The following is a 17,189-nucleotide window of genomic DNA, read 5'->3' as shown; positions in this document are numbered from 1 at the left end:
TCTCCGCACACAGCACACACCGCCTCCCCTCTGGAGACCCAGACATACCAACAGTGACCAAGGTACTCACTTCACTTCTCAAATACACAACACTTGAGCACCCGAACGAACCTTATGAACCTCATGGGGCACCGCACAAATGGCTGGCTTACACAAGTCCTGGTTCAAGGAGATAAAATCTGCACATTTCAGCCATCGGCCCGAAGACAGAATTACAGTAAAGTCATCAGAAGGGAAGCATATTGGAGTCCGACTCCATCTTTGATGTTTGGTTGCTGACAGCTTTTAGGCCTGCTGGTCCCCTGGCTCTGTTCCCAATCAGGCCGAGCAGATAAAGAGCACCTGCGGAGAATTCGACCCACAGAAACCCGGCCCCTGCGCACTAGCCCTCCCACCACCTACTCCACCCACAGGAAGAGTAAGCCAGTCACTTGCTGGCCTCCAGCCATTCAGACCAGCCTCCTGGGAGCCACTGTCCCCAAAAGCAGATTGTTATATGGCAGATTACCTCTTCATATCCTCTTGGGGCTCATGTGGCTTCATCAGGCTTGATAAGCCAAATTTGGTGCCAGAGTTGATCCTACCCCTTTTCCTCTCACGATTTAAAGGTTACACGCTCCTCCATTTCTCTCTGGGAGTCAGGGAACAGGCTGTTACATGCAGCCTTGCCTTACAGACGTCCCTGCCCATCAGTACATGACTCAGCCTGCCCAATTCAAGGATCTTGGGCTGTTTAGTGCTTCCTAACCTTCTCCTAATGTAAATGCTGACATCACAAATATTTTTTCTGCACCTAAGTTTAAAATCCACAAGACATGGTTACTGCTGTTCTACAGTCGGTACCCTCAGATCTCCTTGCCCCCACCAGTGCTGTTCATCAACGTCTCCCAACACCCTTGGATGCCAGCTTTGCTTATCTTCCTTCTGCTTCAAGTCCCACGCCTGTCCTTCTCACTGGTGGTGTGGCTGGTGCTAATTCTCCATTTTATCTGACATGCCTTTATTCCCCTTCATTCCTAAAGGACACTTTCTCTTCTAGAATTCCTGGCCGGCAATTATTTCTTCCAAGATACCATTCTACTGTCTCTGAGGTCCCATAGTTGCTGTTAACAAGTCAGATGCTAAAGGCAGTCTACGTCCCCAGACTGCTTTCCTGGTCCTTGGATAATCTTCACTCTGATGGGCCCGTGTGCTTCCTTGGTCCTTGGATAATCTCAGTTCACTCTGACAGGCCCATGTGCAGATCTATTTTGGTTTATCCCCCTTGGGGTTCACAGGCCTTCTTGATTCCAGAGATTAACATCCATCCTTAGTCTACTTTAGGAAAACGTCTGCCGTCACCTCTTCAAATGTTGCCTTTGACCCATGCACTCCCTCACCTGCTCCTGCTACCAAATATCAGAATTTGTCATGGGTCTTCCTCTATGGCCTTGCTACTCAAAGTGTCGTCTGCGGACAGGCAGTACCAATACTACCAAGAAGCTTCTTAAAAAGTCAGAATTTAGTCACCCCCAGGGACTCATCGAATCAGAATCTGCATTTAAACAACATCTCGGTGGTTCACAACCCACCAAAGCCTGAGAAGCACTGTCTACATCTCCTCCCCTCTCTTCCCATTCACCTCACTCGACATCTCCATGTCACTCCAGGTAACCTCTCTTATGAACTTTTCACTGATGCAGAAAACACATAGACAGAAAAGTGCACAAAACACAAATATAGCGCTCCATACATTGTTACAAAGCAAATATTCACGTCGCCATGCAAGTAAGAAACAGGATGTTGCCAGAGGCCCACAAGCTCCCCTATGCCCCCCATCTTGGAGTGATTCCACTGTCCACCCTGCTATGACCCCCAGCCCACGAGCTAACCTTTGTGCCCCATTTCTCTGTTCTGGAATTTCTACTTGGCTCTTTTCTAAATCTGTTGCGTCATTTTTCATAGTTCTGAGCTCTCTGTTCAAAGTCACCTCCCTGGACACAGAGGCCACAGCTGTCTCAGTGTGCAGCAACTGCAGCGTCTGAAACCCTGTGGCTCTCCCGACGTCACCCGCGGTTCACCCAGCCACTGTGGCTGGTACTAGTTCCTCTCTCGTGGTCCCCTTAGCTCTAAGTGTGTGCTGAATGCTACACTTGCAAACGGAAATAACATGAGGTCTCGGTGGTGTTATCCTGGTCCAGGAAGGATTTTCGCAAACTCCTCCCAGGTGGCCAGGGTGCCAGGCTGCAGCCAGGGTGGGCAACTGCCAACCTTCACACCCTCCTCTTGGGCCGTACCACTCGACAACCCCCAAGTAAAAGGGGAGGCACGGGGCCTGACCCTCAGTGGCCCCGCACCCCAACTCGTCCCCTCAGCTCTCAAAGGTCTGTGGCCTCTCGGCTGCCTGGGGAAAGCGTCTCCAGGGCAAAGCAGCCGCAGCGTTGGGCTCAGCACTTGGTCTCCGCCGCATCTCCTGAACCTCGGTCCAGACCCTTTTGTTGCACCCAGCTCTCTGCTCTCCACTACTGTGTGCGCTCTAACTTCTCCAACTGCCCTTCGCAGACAAGTAACTGGGCATCACACCGTCTACCACTCCCAGGGACAGCCCACGGCCTCCTCATTTGCGTGACAGATTCTCAAACGCATCTGGGGATACCAATCACACTTATTCTAAAGTCTTCAACAACTGCAGAGTGGTTTATGAGAAATCTGTTTCACTAGACATTACTTGTTTTGTTTGCTGAGCTTAGTCCCTTTCCATTTGATTCTGTGCGCACGTAAAGCTGCTCCAGGATACCCGCTCCTCCTGATATTTGGGACACCAGCCTGCCCGTCCTTTCCAGGGCCTCCTCCCCACAGGTGGGGACACTGCCTCCAGCCAAGAGCCACTTCGTCCACCTGCCACTGTAAACCCACTTTCCTGGTTTCTTCTTGCCAAACCCTCCTGATGCCTGAGTCACTTCTAAATGGACATCCTGGTAACAGTAGCCTTTGGTGTCCTGGGCAAACGCTCATGTTTTGTCAAACGTGCCTCAGCTTCTCCTGAGTGGGACCATAGCTGGGACTTGAAACAAGGGAAGGAAGGGTAAGAATGCAGAAGAGAGAAGGAACTGCCGAAGAAGAAAGAATACAAGCAAGGTCAGGAGGCAGAAAGCAAGGGCACAGGCAGCCCACGGCCCGGTCTCGCTGACACCTGGGGACTGGCAGAGGGGGGCCAGGGAGACCGGCTGTGCAGACAGCAGAATCATTGCCTGGTCTGCCACAGCGAGTGCCCAGCTCCAGGCGCCCCCCATCACAGTGTCCACGACCCTGGGGGACGGCTAGGACATGCAGAGGCTCCTGAGAGCCAGTCACTCACCAGCAGGAAAGGGCCCTCTGGATGGTCGCAGGCCTGCAATGCAGACGAGAATGTAGGCAGGCGGAAGGAGGCCTGCTCCCATCCATTCTCCGCTCCCCAAACCTTGATGAGGCCCCGTTCATCCACGGTGATGGCCAGCTGGAGCCGAGGGAAGGTCACCACGTTCACCAGAGCAGCAGGCTGCAGAGGGCTTGACCAGATCTCTGTGCCCTGGGCAACAACAAAAGGAACATAACAACTTACTTGGGGGCTGTTCGTTTCACAAACGTACTGTTTTTATTCATTCAACAATCATTCCCTAGTGCGTACAGGGGATGCACAGGGGGAAAGAGCAGGGTCCCCACCCTCACGGGATCCACGCAGCAAAGAGCACAACACAGACGTTGGAGAGCAGTGGCTAAACTGAGGGTGTGTGGAAATTCCCCAGGGCTGAGAGGCACCACCGGGACTGGGGGGCGGGGGGCCAGGCGTGCACACGGTGGTTACCCAGCTCCACTGAGGAAGGCTGGCCAGGGAGCGCAGCTGGGGCCACTATGGCTGCATAGAGAAAACTTCTCACCTGTCCTCAGGCAGCCCCATTTAGATCGGCTAACTCAGGCTCGCAGGTATGAATATTCACAGGGCATGTCTGTGCTGCCCTGCGCAGAACACCCCCTTTCCTATGGCGTGCCCTGGCCGAGGCCCGAGCTGGGTGATTCCACAGCCTCTCCCAGGACTGTACAACTGGAATCAGTGGTAAAGAGTCAGTGCCAGTAGGCCCAGGGTACTTGAATGGGGGCAGAGAACCATCCACTAACCACTCTTCCAGTGTCCCAGGGCTGCCCCCGGGCTTCCTTTCCAGTGCCGGGTCATTACGACCTTGTTCTAGCACATGTGCATTGTACCACGATCTGTATCTCTTTCCAACCAGATGTCTGACTCCTCTATGGGTTGCTTTCTCAGCTGATTTCTGTTGCTCAAGCAGCAAGGTGATGACCATCATCAACCAGCAACAGCTCGGCGAGCAGAAGCTGGGCACCAGTGATGGGGGAAGGGCAGGGAGTGTTGAGGAACACAGCGTCAGTGAAGAAGGCACGAGACTCCTGGTTGCAGGAGGTCAGGGGGACAGAGCGCAGGAATGTGCCAGGGACTGCAGGCCACACGCCTGCCACAGGAAGGAAGGGGGCTCTGCTGGTGGCACCAAGACTGATGCCAGAAAAAGACAAACTCAAACCCTAGAATTCTCCGGGGGCAGCGGATACAACCAGATGGACAGCCAGATCAGACCCCAGTATCACCAGTCAAAAATGTGGTCTCAACAGATTAGGAATATTTATTCACTTCTGGAAAAGCAAAATGTTAGTTCGCCTCTTGGCTTGGTGTGAACAGCTTGTACACAATGATTGTAATACTAAGAATACACATTATTATGTGGGGACGGGAAGGTTATCCTGTGTGGATGTAGGAGGAGGAAAGAGGGGTCGTCTTCTACAAGAGATTTGCTCGTGCACAGTACTGAGTTTGTGCAACCAGGCAGAATGTGCACAGACCGCTCTGAAACAGGCCCATGATGGAAACACAGACCACACGCAAGTACAACTTGGCCCACTGCCCATATTTGTATTTTGGTGGAAAAAAAAAAATCAAAGGAATACTTCACGACACATGGAAACACGTGCACCTGTCCATCAGCCACATCACGAGCTCAGCCAGAACACAGCGTATCTCTCTTTGCTCTCCGCTCCTGCAGGACAGAGCTGAGTGGTTGCAACAGGACCACAGGGCTCTTTCCAGAAAATGTCGGCTGAGCCTGCACCAAAGCACTCTCCCCTTTTTTTTTTTAAATGTTTTTATTCCTTTTTGAGACAGAGAGAGACAGAACATGAGCAGGGGAAGGGCAGACACAGAATCCAAAGCAGGCTCCAGGCTCTGAGCTGTCAGCACAGAGCCTGACGCAGAGCTCGAACTCACAGACTGAGATCATGACCTGAGCCGAAGTCGGACGCTTAACTGACTGAGCCACCCAGGCGCCCGCCCCTTTCAAGTTGAGAACCATGTATCTGGGCAGCACTGGGCCCTCCCAGCCACCGGGTCTCCTGCCGGGTCCCCACCCGGAGCCACACACCTCAGCTAGGGGTCTGCAGCTGAGGCGGGTCCTCAGAGAAGGCACAGGGAGGCGGGCAGCCCCCACACCGGCACACGCAGGGCCCTCCCATGAAATGACCCTAGAAACCAAGCACAAGAAAGAGGAACCCAACAACAACCTAAAACCTGACCACGGAGAAGAGAGAAAGGACACAAATGACTCTGGACCCTTTAAACAAAACAGAACAATAGGGGATAAGAATGGGGACCTGGAAACTAGAGAAGTTTCTGTAAAGTAGGCAGACAACATGTCCTCCGAAGCATGCAGATCGAGAAACCGAGTCTACTAACATAAACACTGGTGAATTGAACCGGGAACCGGTTCAGACAGCACTTGAACAGTGGTCACCTCTGGGAAGAGCTGCTGAGAACAGGCAGGGAGAACTATTTCACTCATGAAATATCTCCTAGTCCTGACTTTCCCAAACCCTCAACTGCTTCACTTTCATGATTCAAAAGCAAAATAAATTGTAACTAACCACAGCCCATCCCCAAAGTCCCCCCACCCAGCACCACTTGCCTCTGTCCCCAGACCCTGCCCCAGCCCCCTGGTCCTCACGATCTGGCGAGAGCCCAGCTAAGGCTTTTGAGGCTCACTCACCACCAGGAGCCTCGGGTGGCCTCTCAAGTGTCCCCATGTGGCCAAATGTGGTGCACACCCACACTTACCAGACTCTAACGTGACATCTGGGCAGAGCAGTGACCCCACGGCTAGCATGGGGGCGCAAAGATGCAGCTCCCAGTGGTCTGCTTCCCTCGCACACTGACAAGGAAGTTTGCTGAGAGTCAGGATGCCCTGTTCACAGGGGCCAGGGGGGTCGGGGGAGCCCCTCTGCTCTTGGTGCACGAGGCTCCCATGAGCAGGACCGGGCACTTCCAGCAGACCTGACCAACGGGGCCATGAGCAGGCTCCCTACCTAATGTAGCAAGGACCTGGAAAATCGTGAGTTGATCTGTAGTTATCCAGGAAAAAGTCCTTTATAGGAGGTTGGGTTCTGTCTACATGCACAGAACCCATGGATTTACAGGGAACCACATGATTCAAGACTCCGAGACACCTTCCCTCTTGGTCTCAGGCTGACGGTCTATAAAATCATGATGATAACAATGCACATATTGCTTGGCTGCTGTGAGAACCACGTGAGAAAATAAGACCAGGAAGCTTTTTAACTGTGACAACCAAGCGTGAAAACGCCGATTGTGTTATCAAGGTCTCAACGCTTAATTGGTATACGAGGGTAACTAAAAGTGGCAATTGTCTGGGAAAAACCACCCAGATTGGGCACTGGCTCCAAAGTAGACACCGCAGGTCCGGGACTGGCACTGAGGCAGGTGGCCACCTCTCCGAGGCAGGCAGCACAGAGTCAAAGGCAGATCAGGCTCCATCTGCGATCAGACCTGAGTTCCAAGTGTGACCAGGTCTCCTGCAGCTCAGAGTTCTCGTCCGTACCACGGGGATCCCACCACCTCCAAGCTGGCCAGGAGGGCTGAATAGCTGGCGAAAGGGAAAGACCTCACTAAGACCCAGCGGGTCACACCCTGGCCCCTCCGCAGGCTCACCTCCTGCACATCCCAGGCACGGACGGTGCTGTCCGAGGACACGGTGCACACCATGGACTTCTCTTGCCCATCAAACCGGCACTCCTTGGTTGAGATGTAAGCCAGCTCGTCTATCTCTCCTGGAAGAGAACACAGACTGGCCTTGAATGCATACACAGATGCCTGGGATATGGACACTCAGACTGGGGAAAGACAGGCAGGACACTCATTCCTCTTGCATTCTCAGAAGCACACAGGTGCTCGTTAGGGGTGAGCAGTGGACAGAAAGAACTAGGGCTTCACACCCTGGACTGCCCCACTCCACCACCCACAAAGCCACAAACAAGTGCCTAATATCTCTCTTTCTTTCTACTCTGAAATAAATGTAACGATTCCTTCTTCACAGGATTAGCCGCAGGCACCAAGTGACACAGTGCAAATATAGAACGCAGCAGGGCACGTACTCATCAAGTGTCACCTTCCTGCTCAATGGCTGAACACCAAGTCCCACGACACTCGACCAGGAGTGAGCAGTGGGAAAGCACGCAGGACTACATTCCCCACCATACCTGTGTGCCCGGGAATGGCTTTGCAGATGAAGTCCTTCTCTGGCCGCCCACATTCCATTCGGAACTCCAGCTCAGATCGGCAGAGATAGTACTCTTTCCATGTTTGTGTGCCCAAGGTCATCTGGGAGGTTTTACATGATGACCAGCGTCTCAGACACAGCTGCCTGGAAAACAGACCCATGATCCCAGGCAGGACAGAACACACGTTAGAAGAAGGTACTGTGGTGTCGACAGGTCTAGCTTTGATTCCTGGCTTCACCATCTAGTAGCTTAGACAACTCACTCTGCCTACCTATGCCTTAACTGTCCCCAACGTAAAATGGGGAAAACAAGGAAGTGACAATGAGCAAGCGCTCACCACCATCAGGTGTCAGTGGTTCTTGTGTATTAGCCAGTTTTCCTGACACCCCCATGAAGTCTACCTGATCCCCTTGTATACGACAGGGAACTTTAACAATTGACCTAAGGCCAAGGGCATGCAGCTTTGGTCATGCAACTGCCATTCAAGAGTATTTCTTGAAGTCTCCAACTCTTACTGCTGAATTGCCTATTTCTCCTCTCAGTTCTGCCAGCCCTTCGTGTATTTTGTCGGTTATTAGGTGCGTATATGTTTATAATTTTTTGATCTTCATGGATAGACTTATCATGAAATGGCATTCTTTCTCTAGTAATGCCTTTTTGTCTTAAAGTCTATTTTGTCTGATATTAGCATGGCCATTCCAGCTTTCCCTTGGTTACTGTTGCATGGTATATCTGTTTCCATTCTTTTAATTTCAATTTATCTATGTCCTTGAATCTGAAGTATGTCTCTTGTAGACAGCATAAAGTTGAATATTGTTTATCCCTTCTAACAACCTCTTTCTATTGGAGTGTACATTAAATACACTTAATGTAATTAATGATAAGGCACAATTTATGTGTTATTTGGCTACTTATTTCTATAAGTTTGATGCATTTTCTCTATTATTGCCTTCTTTTGTGTTAAATATTTTATTTTTTAATTATTTTTATTTTTGTGAAAGAGTGAGAAAACAGGTGCAAGTGAGGGAGGTGGGGAAAGGGAGGGACAGAATCCCAAGCAGGCTCCACACTTAGCCCAGAGCCTGATGCAGGGTTCAATCTCAGGACTGTGAGATCATGACCTGAGCTGACATCGAGAGTCAGATGCTTAACCAACTGAGCCACCCAGGCACCCCTTAAATATTTTCTGATATACTATTTTAATTCCCTTGTCATTTCTTCTATCATGTTTTTTGAGTTCTTAGTGGTTGCCTTGAGGATTAATCTAGTTTTAATTAATATCAATTTAATTTCTTTTTCTTTTTTTTTTCCTGAGCAGGGGAGGGGCAGAGAGGAATTCCAAGCAGGCAGGCTCCATGATGTCAGTGCAGAGCCCAACACTGGGCTTGAACCCACAAGCCATGAGATCATGACCTGAGCTGAAATCAAGAGTCAGACGCTTAACCTACTGAGCCACCCAGGTGCCCCAACAGCAACTTAATTTCAACATTATTCAAAAATTTCGCTTTTGTAGCGCCATTTCCTGCTCCTCTCAACTGTGCCGCTACATCTACAAATTACATTTTACATGTTAAATATACACGAATAGAGACTTACAGTTGTTTTATGCAGTTGTCTTTTAAATAATACAGAAAAAAGAAAGACTTACAAATAAGAAATATATTTATACTGCCTTTTCTATATGCCTATAGAGTTACTTCACTAGTGTTTTTTATTTTTTAATGTGGATTCAACTTCCTGCCTAATGTTCTTTCATTTCAATATGAAAGATTCCCTTTAGGATTTCTTGTAGGACAAGCATATAGCAACAAACCCTCTGAGCTTTTTGCTAATCTGAAAAGGTCCTCATTTTCTCCTTCATTTTTCTAGACATACAATTCTTAGTAACAAGCTTTTCTTCCTATACCTTCAATATGTCATCCCATTACCTTCTGGGCTTCATGGTTTTTAATGAGAAATCAACTGGTCATCTCATTGGGGTTCCCTTCTACACGATGAGTTGCCTCTCTCTTGCTGCTTTCAAGATTCTAGGTCTTCAGCTCTTGATTACAATGGGTCCTTTTAAATATTTTATTTTTAAAAGCAATCTGTACACCAAATGTTGGGCTTGAACTCATCACTCCAAGATCAAGAGTTGCATGCTCTACTGATCGAGCCATCTAGGTGTCCCTCCAATGTGTCTTGATGTGGAACTCTTTGAGTTTATCCTACTTGCAGCTAATTGAGCTTTTGCATGTATAAATTAACATTTTTCATCAAATTTGGGAAGTTTCCACACCTTATTTCTTTAAATATTTTATTCCTTCTCCCTTTCTCCTCTCATTCTGGGACTCTTGTTATACAATGTTGGCATGCTTGATGGTGGCCCACAGGTTTCTTAGGCACTGCTGACTTTTCTTCCTTCTTCATATTGATTCTATTCTTCAGATAATCTCCACCGACCTATCTTCAAATTCACTGAGTCTATCTTCTATCTGCTCAAATCCTGAGTTTTTTAAATTAAAAAGGTCAGGGTGTCTGGGTGGCTCAGTTGGTTAGGAGTCCAACTTCAGCTCAGGTCATGATCTCGTGGTTCACAAGTTCAGGCCTTGCATCGGGCTCTGTGCTGACATCTCAAAGCCTGGAGCCTGCTTTGGATTCTGTGTCTCCCTCTCTCTGTCCCTCCCCTGCTCATACTCTGTCTCTATCTCAAAAATAAATAAAACACTTAAAAAAGTTAAAAAGATCAATAGTATACTTTTCTACTCCATAATTTCTATTTAGTTATTTTTATAATGATTCTTCACTGATATGCTCTATTGGATGAGATGTTGTCCTACTTCTAGTTCTTTGTACATGGTTTCTTCTAGTTCTTTGAACATAATGAAAATAGCTGATTTAAAGTCTTTATCTAGTAGGTCCAAGGCCTGGTCTTTCTCAAAGACAGTTTCTGTTGTTTGCTTTGTTTCCTGTGTAGAAGCTACACCTTATTACTTTGCATGACTCATTACTTTTGTTGAAAACTGAACATTTAAATAATGTGGACCCTGGAAATCTGACCCCACCCCTAGATTTGTTGTTCTACCTCCTTACTGTTATTGTTTGTTTAGTGATATTTCTGAATAAATTCTGAAAAGCCTGCATTCTTTGTTACCTGTGGCCACTGAACTCTCGCCCAGTTAAATTAGTGCTCACTAATGATTGGACAGGGATTTCCCAAACACCTAGAACCACCAACTCTCCCAGTCATCACCAAAGGGCTTCTGTGCATGCTGGGGCATGGACTCAACACCCAGTAAGGTAGTTGACCACTCTGCCCTAGACTTAACTTCCTACTTGCACAGAACCTCAGGGTTAGCCAAACATGTGAGTGTAGAGCCTTCTTAGGTCTTCCCTGAGTTTGTGCACAACCCTGTTACACATGCCTGGGCTTTTTAGGAATGTGACAGCTTTTCAAGGTCCAAGTCCCTAAAGATGTCACATCCTCGGCTTTTCCTTTTAAGCTTTTTGGTTAGCCTACTTGTTTGCTCAATTGCTGTCCATCAGCTCTGACAATCACAAAGTTCATCAATTGTCTGTTATTATTTGGACAAAGGTCCCAAAGAAAAGGCTTTTCATACTGGGTGAACTCGAAGTCAGACCAAATAAAAACAGTCTGCCCATGGGGTCTTCCAAGAAATACCAGACAGGTCAAATAATGACAATTTTCCAGGAACAAAAATCCAATCCCATCCTTCTCCCTCCAGTGACTGCCAGGCTCCTGGTCTCGCTGTGATTGTGCGCTGATGACATTCAAGGCTAACACAAAACTGGAGGGCTTTATGGGAACAGGGCAAGAAAACCTGGTGTTCTAAGATTCAAATATTTCTTCTTGAACAAACACTTCCTAAGCTACTACAAGTCTCTTGTTAATTTCCAGAGTCCTGAAAAAATTGATTTTGACACTTTGTGTCAGTTTCCTCGTTGCTTTTAGGGAGGAGAAAAACTTCAAATCCACCATTTCCCAAGAGCCTGCATTCTGCGCTTCCGTGCGACTAGTGTCAATTCTCTGACAGCACCTCTCTCATGAGACTTTTCAGGAGAGAAATGTTAGCTCAGCCACACTGTAGAGAACTACAGAATCCCCACCCGGTCTGTGGGCACCAGAGCAAGTGAGACATGGCTTCTGCCAAGGGCACTCTCAGCCAGTGGTTGGGAGGAGGATGAGCAGAACAAAAGTGCGGGGGAGAAACGTGGTGTTTCAGGAGGGGCAACATGTGGAGCTATGGGTACTGAGCACCAAGAGCGGATGTCCGGCCGGGAGGGGGCTGGGGAGGCTTCACGGGCAGAGGCTTCCAGCATTTACTGTCCCCACAGCTGAAGTGGCATCATGTGGCTCCAGCCCAGCACTCCTACCTCACGGAGAACACAAGGTCAGGTGGGAAATGCTCACGGTCCGTGGCCTCAACAAGTACCACACCCAGTCCTCATTGCCTCTCCACTCATCGAGTACCTCCACGCCAGGCCTGTGCTAGGCACTAGGGACCTTCTAACACACGGAGAAGGACCCCCCACCTGCGCTCCGAACGGGTTTTACTGTGTTTTCTGGAACTCTAGTCCTTCTATCAGAAGCACCATATTGGCAGCCTGTGGGCAGAATGGACCCCCAGATTATTCTGTCTGGCTTGCACAGGATTAGCCCAGTGAACTAGCTGCCGACACTTAAAACTCTTGAGTTTTCACATAAAAATCAGGAAAAGGCAGGTGGTCTGGTTATGCTGAACCTAAATTCCCATTGGACAAAAGGGGTCTGGAGCCACATGAAGCTGAGCCCTTCACACAAGAACGAGCCCTCGGCTTCACCGTCTCTTTTCTCTTCTGGGTGGTGAGACCGAGACACCTCAAACCACCACTCCTGTTGTTGGCTTTGAGTTGAAATAAGAAGACAGATTTCTTGCACCCGCACCTCAATCTGAAAAGTGTGAAAACAAAAGCTAGACCAAGAAAATAATGTGGCTTAAGAAAAAGAGGAGAAGGCACATTTCTTTGTGGAAGTTAAGTCTATTTCTACATATTACACACTCAAAACTTAAGTAGGACCTATGAGCAATACTGAGAAATGAAAAAGTGATTTGACAAAAATGAAGGCAGACCATCAAAAAGGTTGAAGTATGAAGATGAATAAATTATGTGATATGCCTCTGAATGGCAATATATCAAGTGAAAAAAATACTGATACCAAAACTTTTCAGATAGCAACTAATGACAAAATAATCTATTGTACACAACAGAAATTATGTACCTTAAACAAAAGCAAATATCTGCGATTTTATTTCTAACCAAAACATAACGCTTACTGTATTGAAGAAACAGAATTTAAAAGGTCCTGAGGCATTAAAAAAAGGACCTTGCAGCATTTCCAACTAAAATTACACAATACAGGGGCGTCTGGGTGGCTCAGTTGGTTAAGGGGCTAACTCTTAATTTCAGCTCAGGTCATGTTCTCATGGTTCATGAGATCGAGCCCCACTTGGACTCTGTGCTGACAGCACGGAGCCTGCTTGGGATTCTCTCCCTCCCTCTCTCTGCCGCTCCCTAGCTCGCAGTCTTGTTCTTCTCTCACTCTCAAAATAAATAAACTTTAAAAAATTAAAAAATAAAAGAAACAAAATAAAATTATACAATACATATTAAAAATACATGACCAGTTAACTACATTAATTTACTGTGTCCATGAGAATTTCTAACGGGCCTGGGGAACTTTGGGGCCCGGTCCTCATAAGACACAGCATCAGAAATGACATGCATGTGACCACAGATGACAATGCTCCTGAAATGCTGTTGTCCCAGCTCCAGAAACATAAACTCCGTGTTTTTTGTTTTGTATGTGTGTGTTTTTTTAAGTTTGAGACAGAGAGAGAGAGAGAGAGAGAGCGCGAGCGCGCACGCACACATGAGCAGGGGAGGTGCAGAGAGAGAGAATCCGAAGCCTGATGTGGAGCTTGATTCAAGAACTGTGAGACCATGACCTCAGCCAAAACCAAGAGTCAGATGCTTAATTGACTGAGCCACCCAGACGCCCCTAAACCCAGGGTTTTTATAAGAACGCAGTCCAAGGATACAATCTTGAGGAATGACTTTATGCTAAAAGTTTAGCACCAATTATGAAACAGTGATGAACTGAAACTACTCTGTGACTTGGTTTGCAAACGCCAAACCATCTACCCAAGGCACCTGGAAGCACAACGTGATAACACACACATACGCGCAGAGGTCAGGTGATAAGCCTCAGAAGATAGTTTCTGAGCTGTGGGAAGGAACTCACTCCCATCACTCAAATTCCTTCCTGGCTTCTCAGCAGAGATAAGAACAAAGAGCAGGGTTAGGGCTGGCTTCCTACCTATTCCAATGTGGGAATACGGCTCTGCGAGCACTTCCACAAATACACCAACCCAGGAGTCAATCCATTTATTTCCCAGGACACAATGTCATTGGGAATCACATTTGGGAAGACAAAAAATCTTGTCCACTCCCCTACAGAGAAATCAACGTCCAGAACTGAATGTTCTCTCCAGAGACATTCCCCAAAGTGCAGAGATGAAGACTGGAATCCGATAAAAGCTCTCTTCAAGACTAACTGAAGAGATCAGCATCATTTTTCTAACAAACATTAGCAATAAGAAGTGGATGAGAAGCAACAGATGCCACAGAACACCGAACACGGCAGTGGCAGGCCTGGCATCCAGAATCCTCAAGGACCACAACCGCAACATTACCCTGAAAGCAAAACCCATCAAGCAGAGATTTCCTCCAAGCGTGGAAGATTCTTTGTGTGTGAACAGCTGTTTTCCATCATAAGTGGCTAAAACTAAACACAGCTCCTAGTGGACGGCCAAGGCCAAGGCCTGTCTTGTGTTCAGCAAGAGACAGAAGATGTGAGACTCCTCTCTGGGGTCAAAAGGAGTCAGGTTCCAAAGGAAAAAAGAATAAGAAAAAAACTTAATAAATTAACGATTAAGATATTTTTTATTTTCAACTTTAATTTTTTAAATTTTTAAAAATTCTAATACCATATGCGTTCATATACAGCTATGTTGTTACACCAAAGATGAGTTAAAATAAAAGTGATTTGGAGGCACCTGGGTGGCTCAGTCGGTTGAGCATCTGACTTTGGCTCAGGTCATGATCTCACAGTTCCTGAGTTCGAGCCCTGCATCGGGCTCTGTGCTGACAGCTCGGAGCCTGGAGCGTGCTTCGTATTCTGTGTCTCCCTCTCTCTCCGCCCCTCCCCTGCTTGCACTCTGTGTGTCTCTCTCTCAAATATAAACAAACATTTAAGAAAATTTAAAAATAAAAAAATAAAAGTGGTTTGTTGATTTGTCTTCTATCAGCTGGCACATGCATCTGCTGTACATATCTGCCCAAGTTTGGTACTCCTGATGCGTGTCAACCTCCCATTCAATTAATAAAATCTCTTATATTTCAATATACTATAAAAAAAAAAAAAGTATTCACTACATGCATGACAGGAGTAGCTCCCCACTGACAGGTGCTACGGATTGTCCTTTCTGATGTACTTAGTAGAGCCAGACACACGGTGCTCAAAACACTTACACGCTACACCCCTCACCTTCGCAGGACCCTCTCCTGCCCACGTTTGGCTCTTCCTTCACTTACCTCCACAGTTCCTTGGTCCCTGAAACCTCATTCCAGACCTAGAACAAGAGGACAGAGAAGTCTGGTCAGTCTGTATGCAGTTGGCACCTAGCCTGCCAGGCACCGTAGACGGGACAGAGAGCTAGATGAGACTCAGTGCCTGTGGGCAAGAAAACTCACCCTGGGGAATCAGACATATGTGGACGGCCCAATAAAAACAACCACGAGTGAGAAAGGGGAGTATAACAGTGTCGGTGGAGCTGAGGGGCTCAGAAGTGATTACTGACAAAATCCCCAATAGCTGAAGCTGGAGCAAAGACTGTGAAGTGTGAAAAAACTAGTGAGCATTCTGCCTTAAGTGGAGTAAAGCGTTCTGGGGAAAGGAGCTGGAAATCTGCTTAGACCCAACTCGCAAAGTCGTAATGGCAAAACCAGTGAGAAGCCACTTGGCAACTGTGAATGGAGGAGTGGCGGGGTAGCCTGTTTAGTTGGATCACTGGCTCCTTCGAGAAGGAAGAATTGGAAATGAGGGCAGGGCAACAGGCTCCAGAAAGGCTGCCGCAGCGAGTAACTAAAGGCACTGGCCTGGAGGGTATCCCAGGGACGCCAAGGTGGTAGAACAGCCGTCTTGGGAGACGGTCAGCCCTGCTCCCACAAACCGCCCCCTGCAGAAGTATTTGAGAGAGGCTCGGGATCCGTCAGTCCTGGGAGGGAACCAGAGTGCCGTGCCTGCCCTCACCCAGACCCACAGCTGCGTGCTGGGACGCCCTGGCCTCTCCAGCTAGGCCAGCCTGCATCCCGGAGGGAACCACTCTGCAGAGTTGTCTGTGGTCCAGACGCACTGAAGGCCCCATCCCAGAACCTGGCTGTCCAGTCCCTGGCAGAAGCAAACACCATCCTCGCAGCCCGGGCCCCGCTCACACAGCCCTCGCTCACCTGCTGGATCAAAGTGCCTCGGTCCTTTTGGCAGGAATGTGAAGTTTATAATTTGCAGAAATCAAGCCAAGACAGTCAAGAAGATTTACGCATTTTCCTTTTATGGAGTTCCCAGTTCAAAACCTAATTGAGACCTTATTTCCCAAACACAGAGTATGGTATGATGTGCAATATAATCTGAAAAATAAATACCACCCACCCAGAGGACCCCTCTGTTAGATGCTGGCCTTCACGACAACACAGTGAGGCAAGGATAAGTGACTTCATCTTACCCAGCAGGGAAACCATGTCCCAGAGAAGCCTGTGCTGCCCAAGGGTACCAGTCGCCCTCCTTCCTAACTCTGCCCCTGTGCCATCCCTAGCCTGCTGCAGGGATCCAGTCCCAGCCCTGTATGGGACTAGCTGGGTGGGACTGTCTCTTTATTGGTAAAAAAGGGGATGAAAACCCGGTATTTTACCTGACACATTTTAAATATAGTTATGGAATCCAAACACGAATCTGTTTATTGATCTTTCTGTAAAACGATATGATAATGTGTGACAATTAATAAGGAAAATCTTCAGGAGGGCCGCCTCGGTGGCTCAGGCAGTTAAATGTCTGCCTTGGGCTCAGGTCACGATCTCACGGTTTGGGAGTTCAACCTCACACCGGGCCCTCTACTGTCAGCACAGAGCTCACTTCAGATCCTTTCTCTCCGTCTCTGTCTGCCCCTTCCCCCTCACGCTCTCTCTCTCAAAATATACATAAACCTTAAAAACGAAAAAAGAAAAAGAAAATCCTCTGGAGACCAGCAGGGGGGCTCTCAGGCCACAGCCCCGGTCAGTTGCAGACCCAGCACCTTGCAAACCAATGCTAGTTTAGCTACTCCTTCACTGCCTCAGAGGGAGTAAGATTTCTCCCCACCCCACCTCCCAACAGCCCAGCAAAGGAGACCGTCACAGCCCAGCCAGGGACAAGCCACCACACGTCCAGTCCCCAGTTTACTGCAATGGACTTTTAGTTCACAACAGCCCTTCCTGCCTCGCCTTCCTCTGTAAAAGAGCCTCTC

At 48.1% G+C, this 17,189-nt stretch overlaps 1 protein-coding gene and 1 long non-coding RNA gene across 4 annotated transcripts in view; both read right to left on the bottom strand.

Annotated features, from left to right (window-relative positions):
* The window catches only part of LOC131492190 (F-box/WD repeat-containing protein 12-like), a 49,004-nt gene that overhangs the window by 30,833 nt on the left and 982 nt on the right, over positions 1-17,189 (bottom strand). For all 3 annotated transcript variants that reach the window (XR_009251925.1, XR_009251926.1, XM_058695901.1), the window contains exons 2-5: positions 15,226-15,263; positions 7,570-7,733; positions 7,022-7,140; positions 3,338-3,547 (exon numbers count right to left, since the gene is read on the bottom strand). Coding sequence is in view for 1 of the 3 variants with exons in the window: in XM_058695901.1 (XP_058551884.1) it covers positions 3,338-3,547; positions 7,022-7,140; positions 7,570-7,733; positions 15,226-15,263 (531 nt within the window). In the remaining 2 variants the exon portion in view is untranslated. The remainder of the gene's footprint in view (positions 1-3,337; positions 3,548-7,021; positions 7,141-7,569; positions 7,734-15,225; positions 15,264-17,189) is intronic.
* Positions 12,802-15,219, bottom strand: LOC131492193 (uncharacterized). Its single transcript, XR_009251928.1, has 2 exons — positions 13,997-15,219; positions 12,802-13,898 (listed from the first exon to the last, which is right to left on the bottom strand). It is a non-coding gene; the product is annotated as an uncharacterized LOC131492193 (long non-coding RNA).

Source organism: Neofelis nebulosa, chromosome 12 (genome assembly GCF_028018385.1).
Source record: "Neofelis nebulosa isolate mNeoNeb1 chromosome 12, mNeoNeb1.pri, whole genome shotgun sequence".
Lineage (NCBI taxonomy): Eukaryota > Metazoa > Chordata > Mammalia > Carnivora > Felidae > Neofelis > Neofelis nebulosa.
The sequence above is the reverse complement of the archived record's forward strand: the minus strand, read 5'-3'. Positions and strand labels throughout refer to the sequence as shown.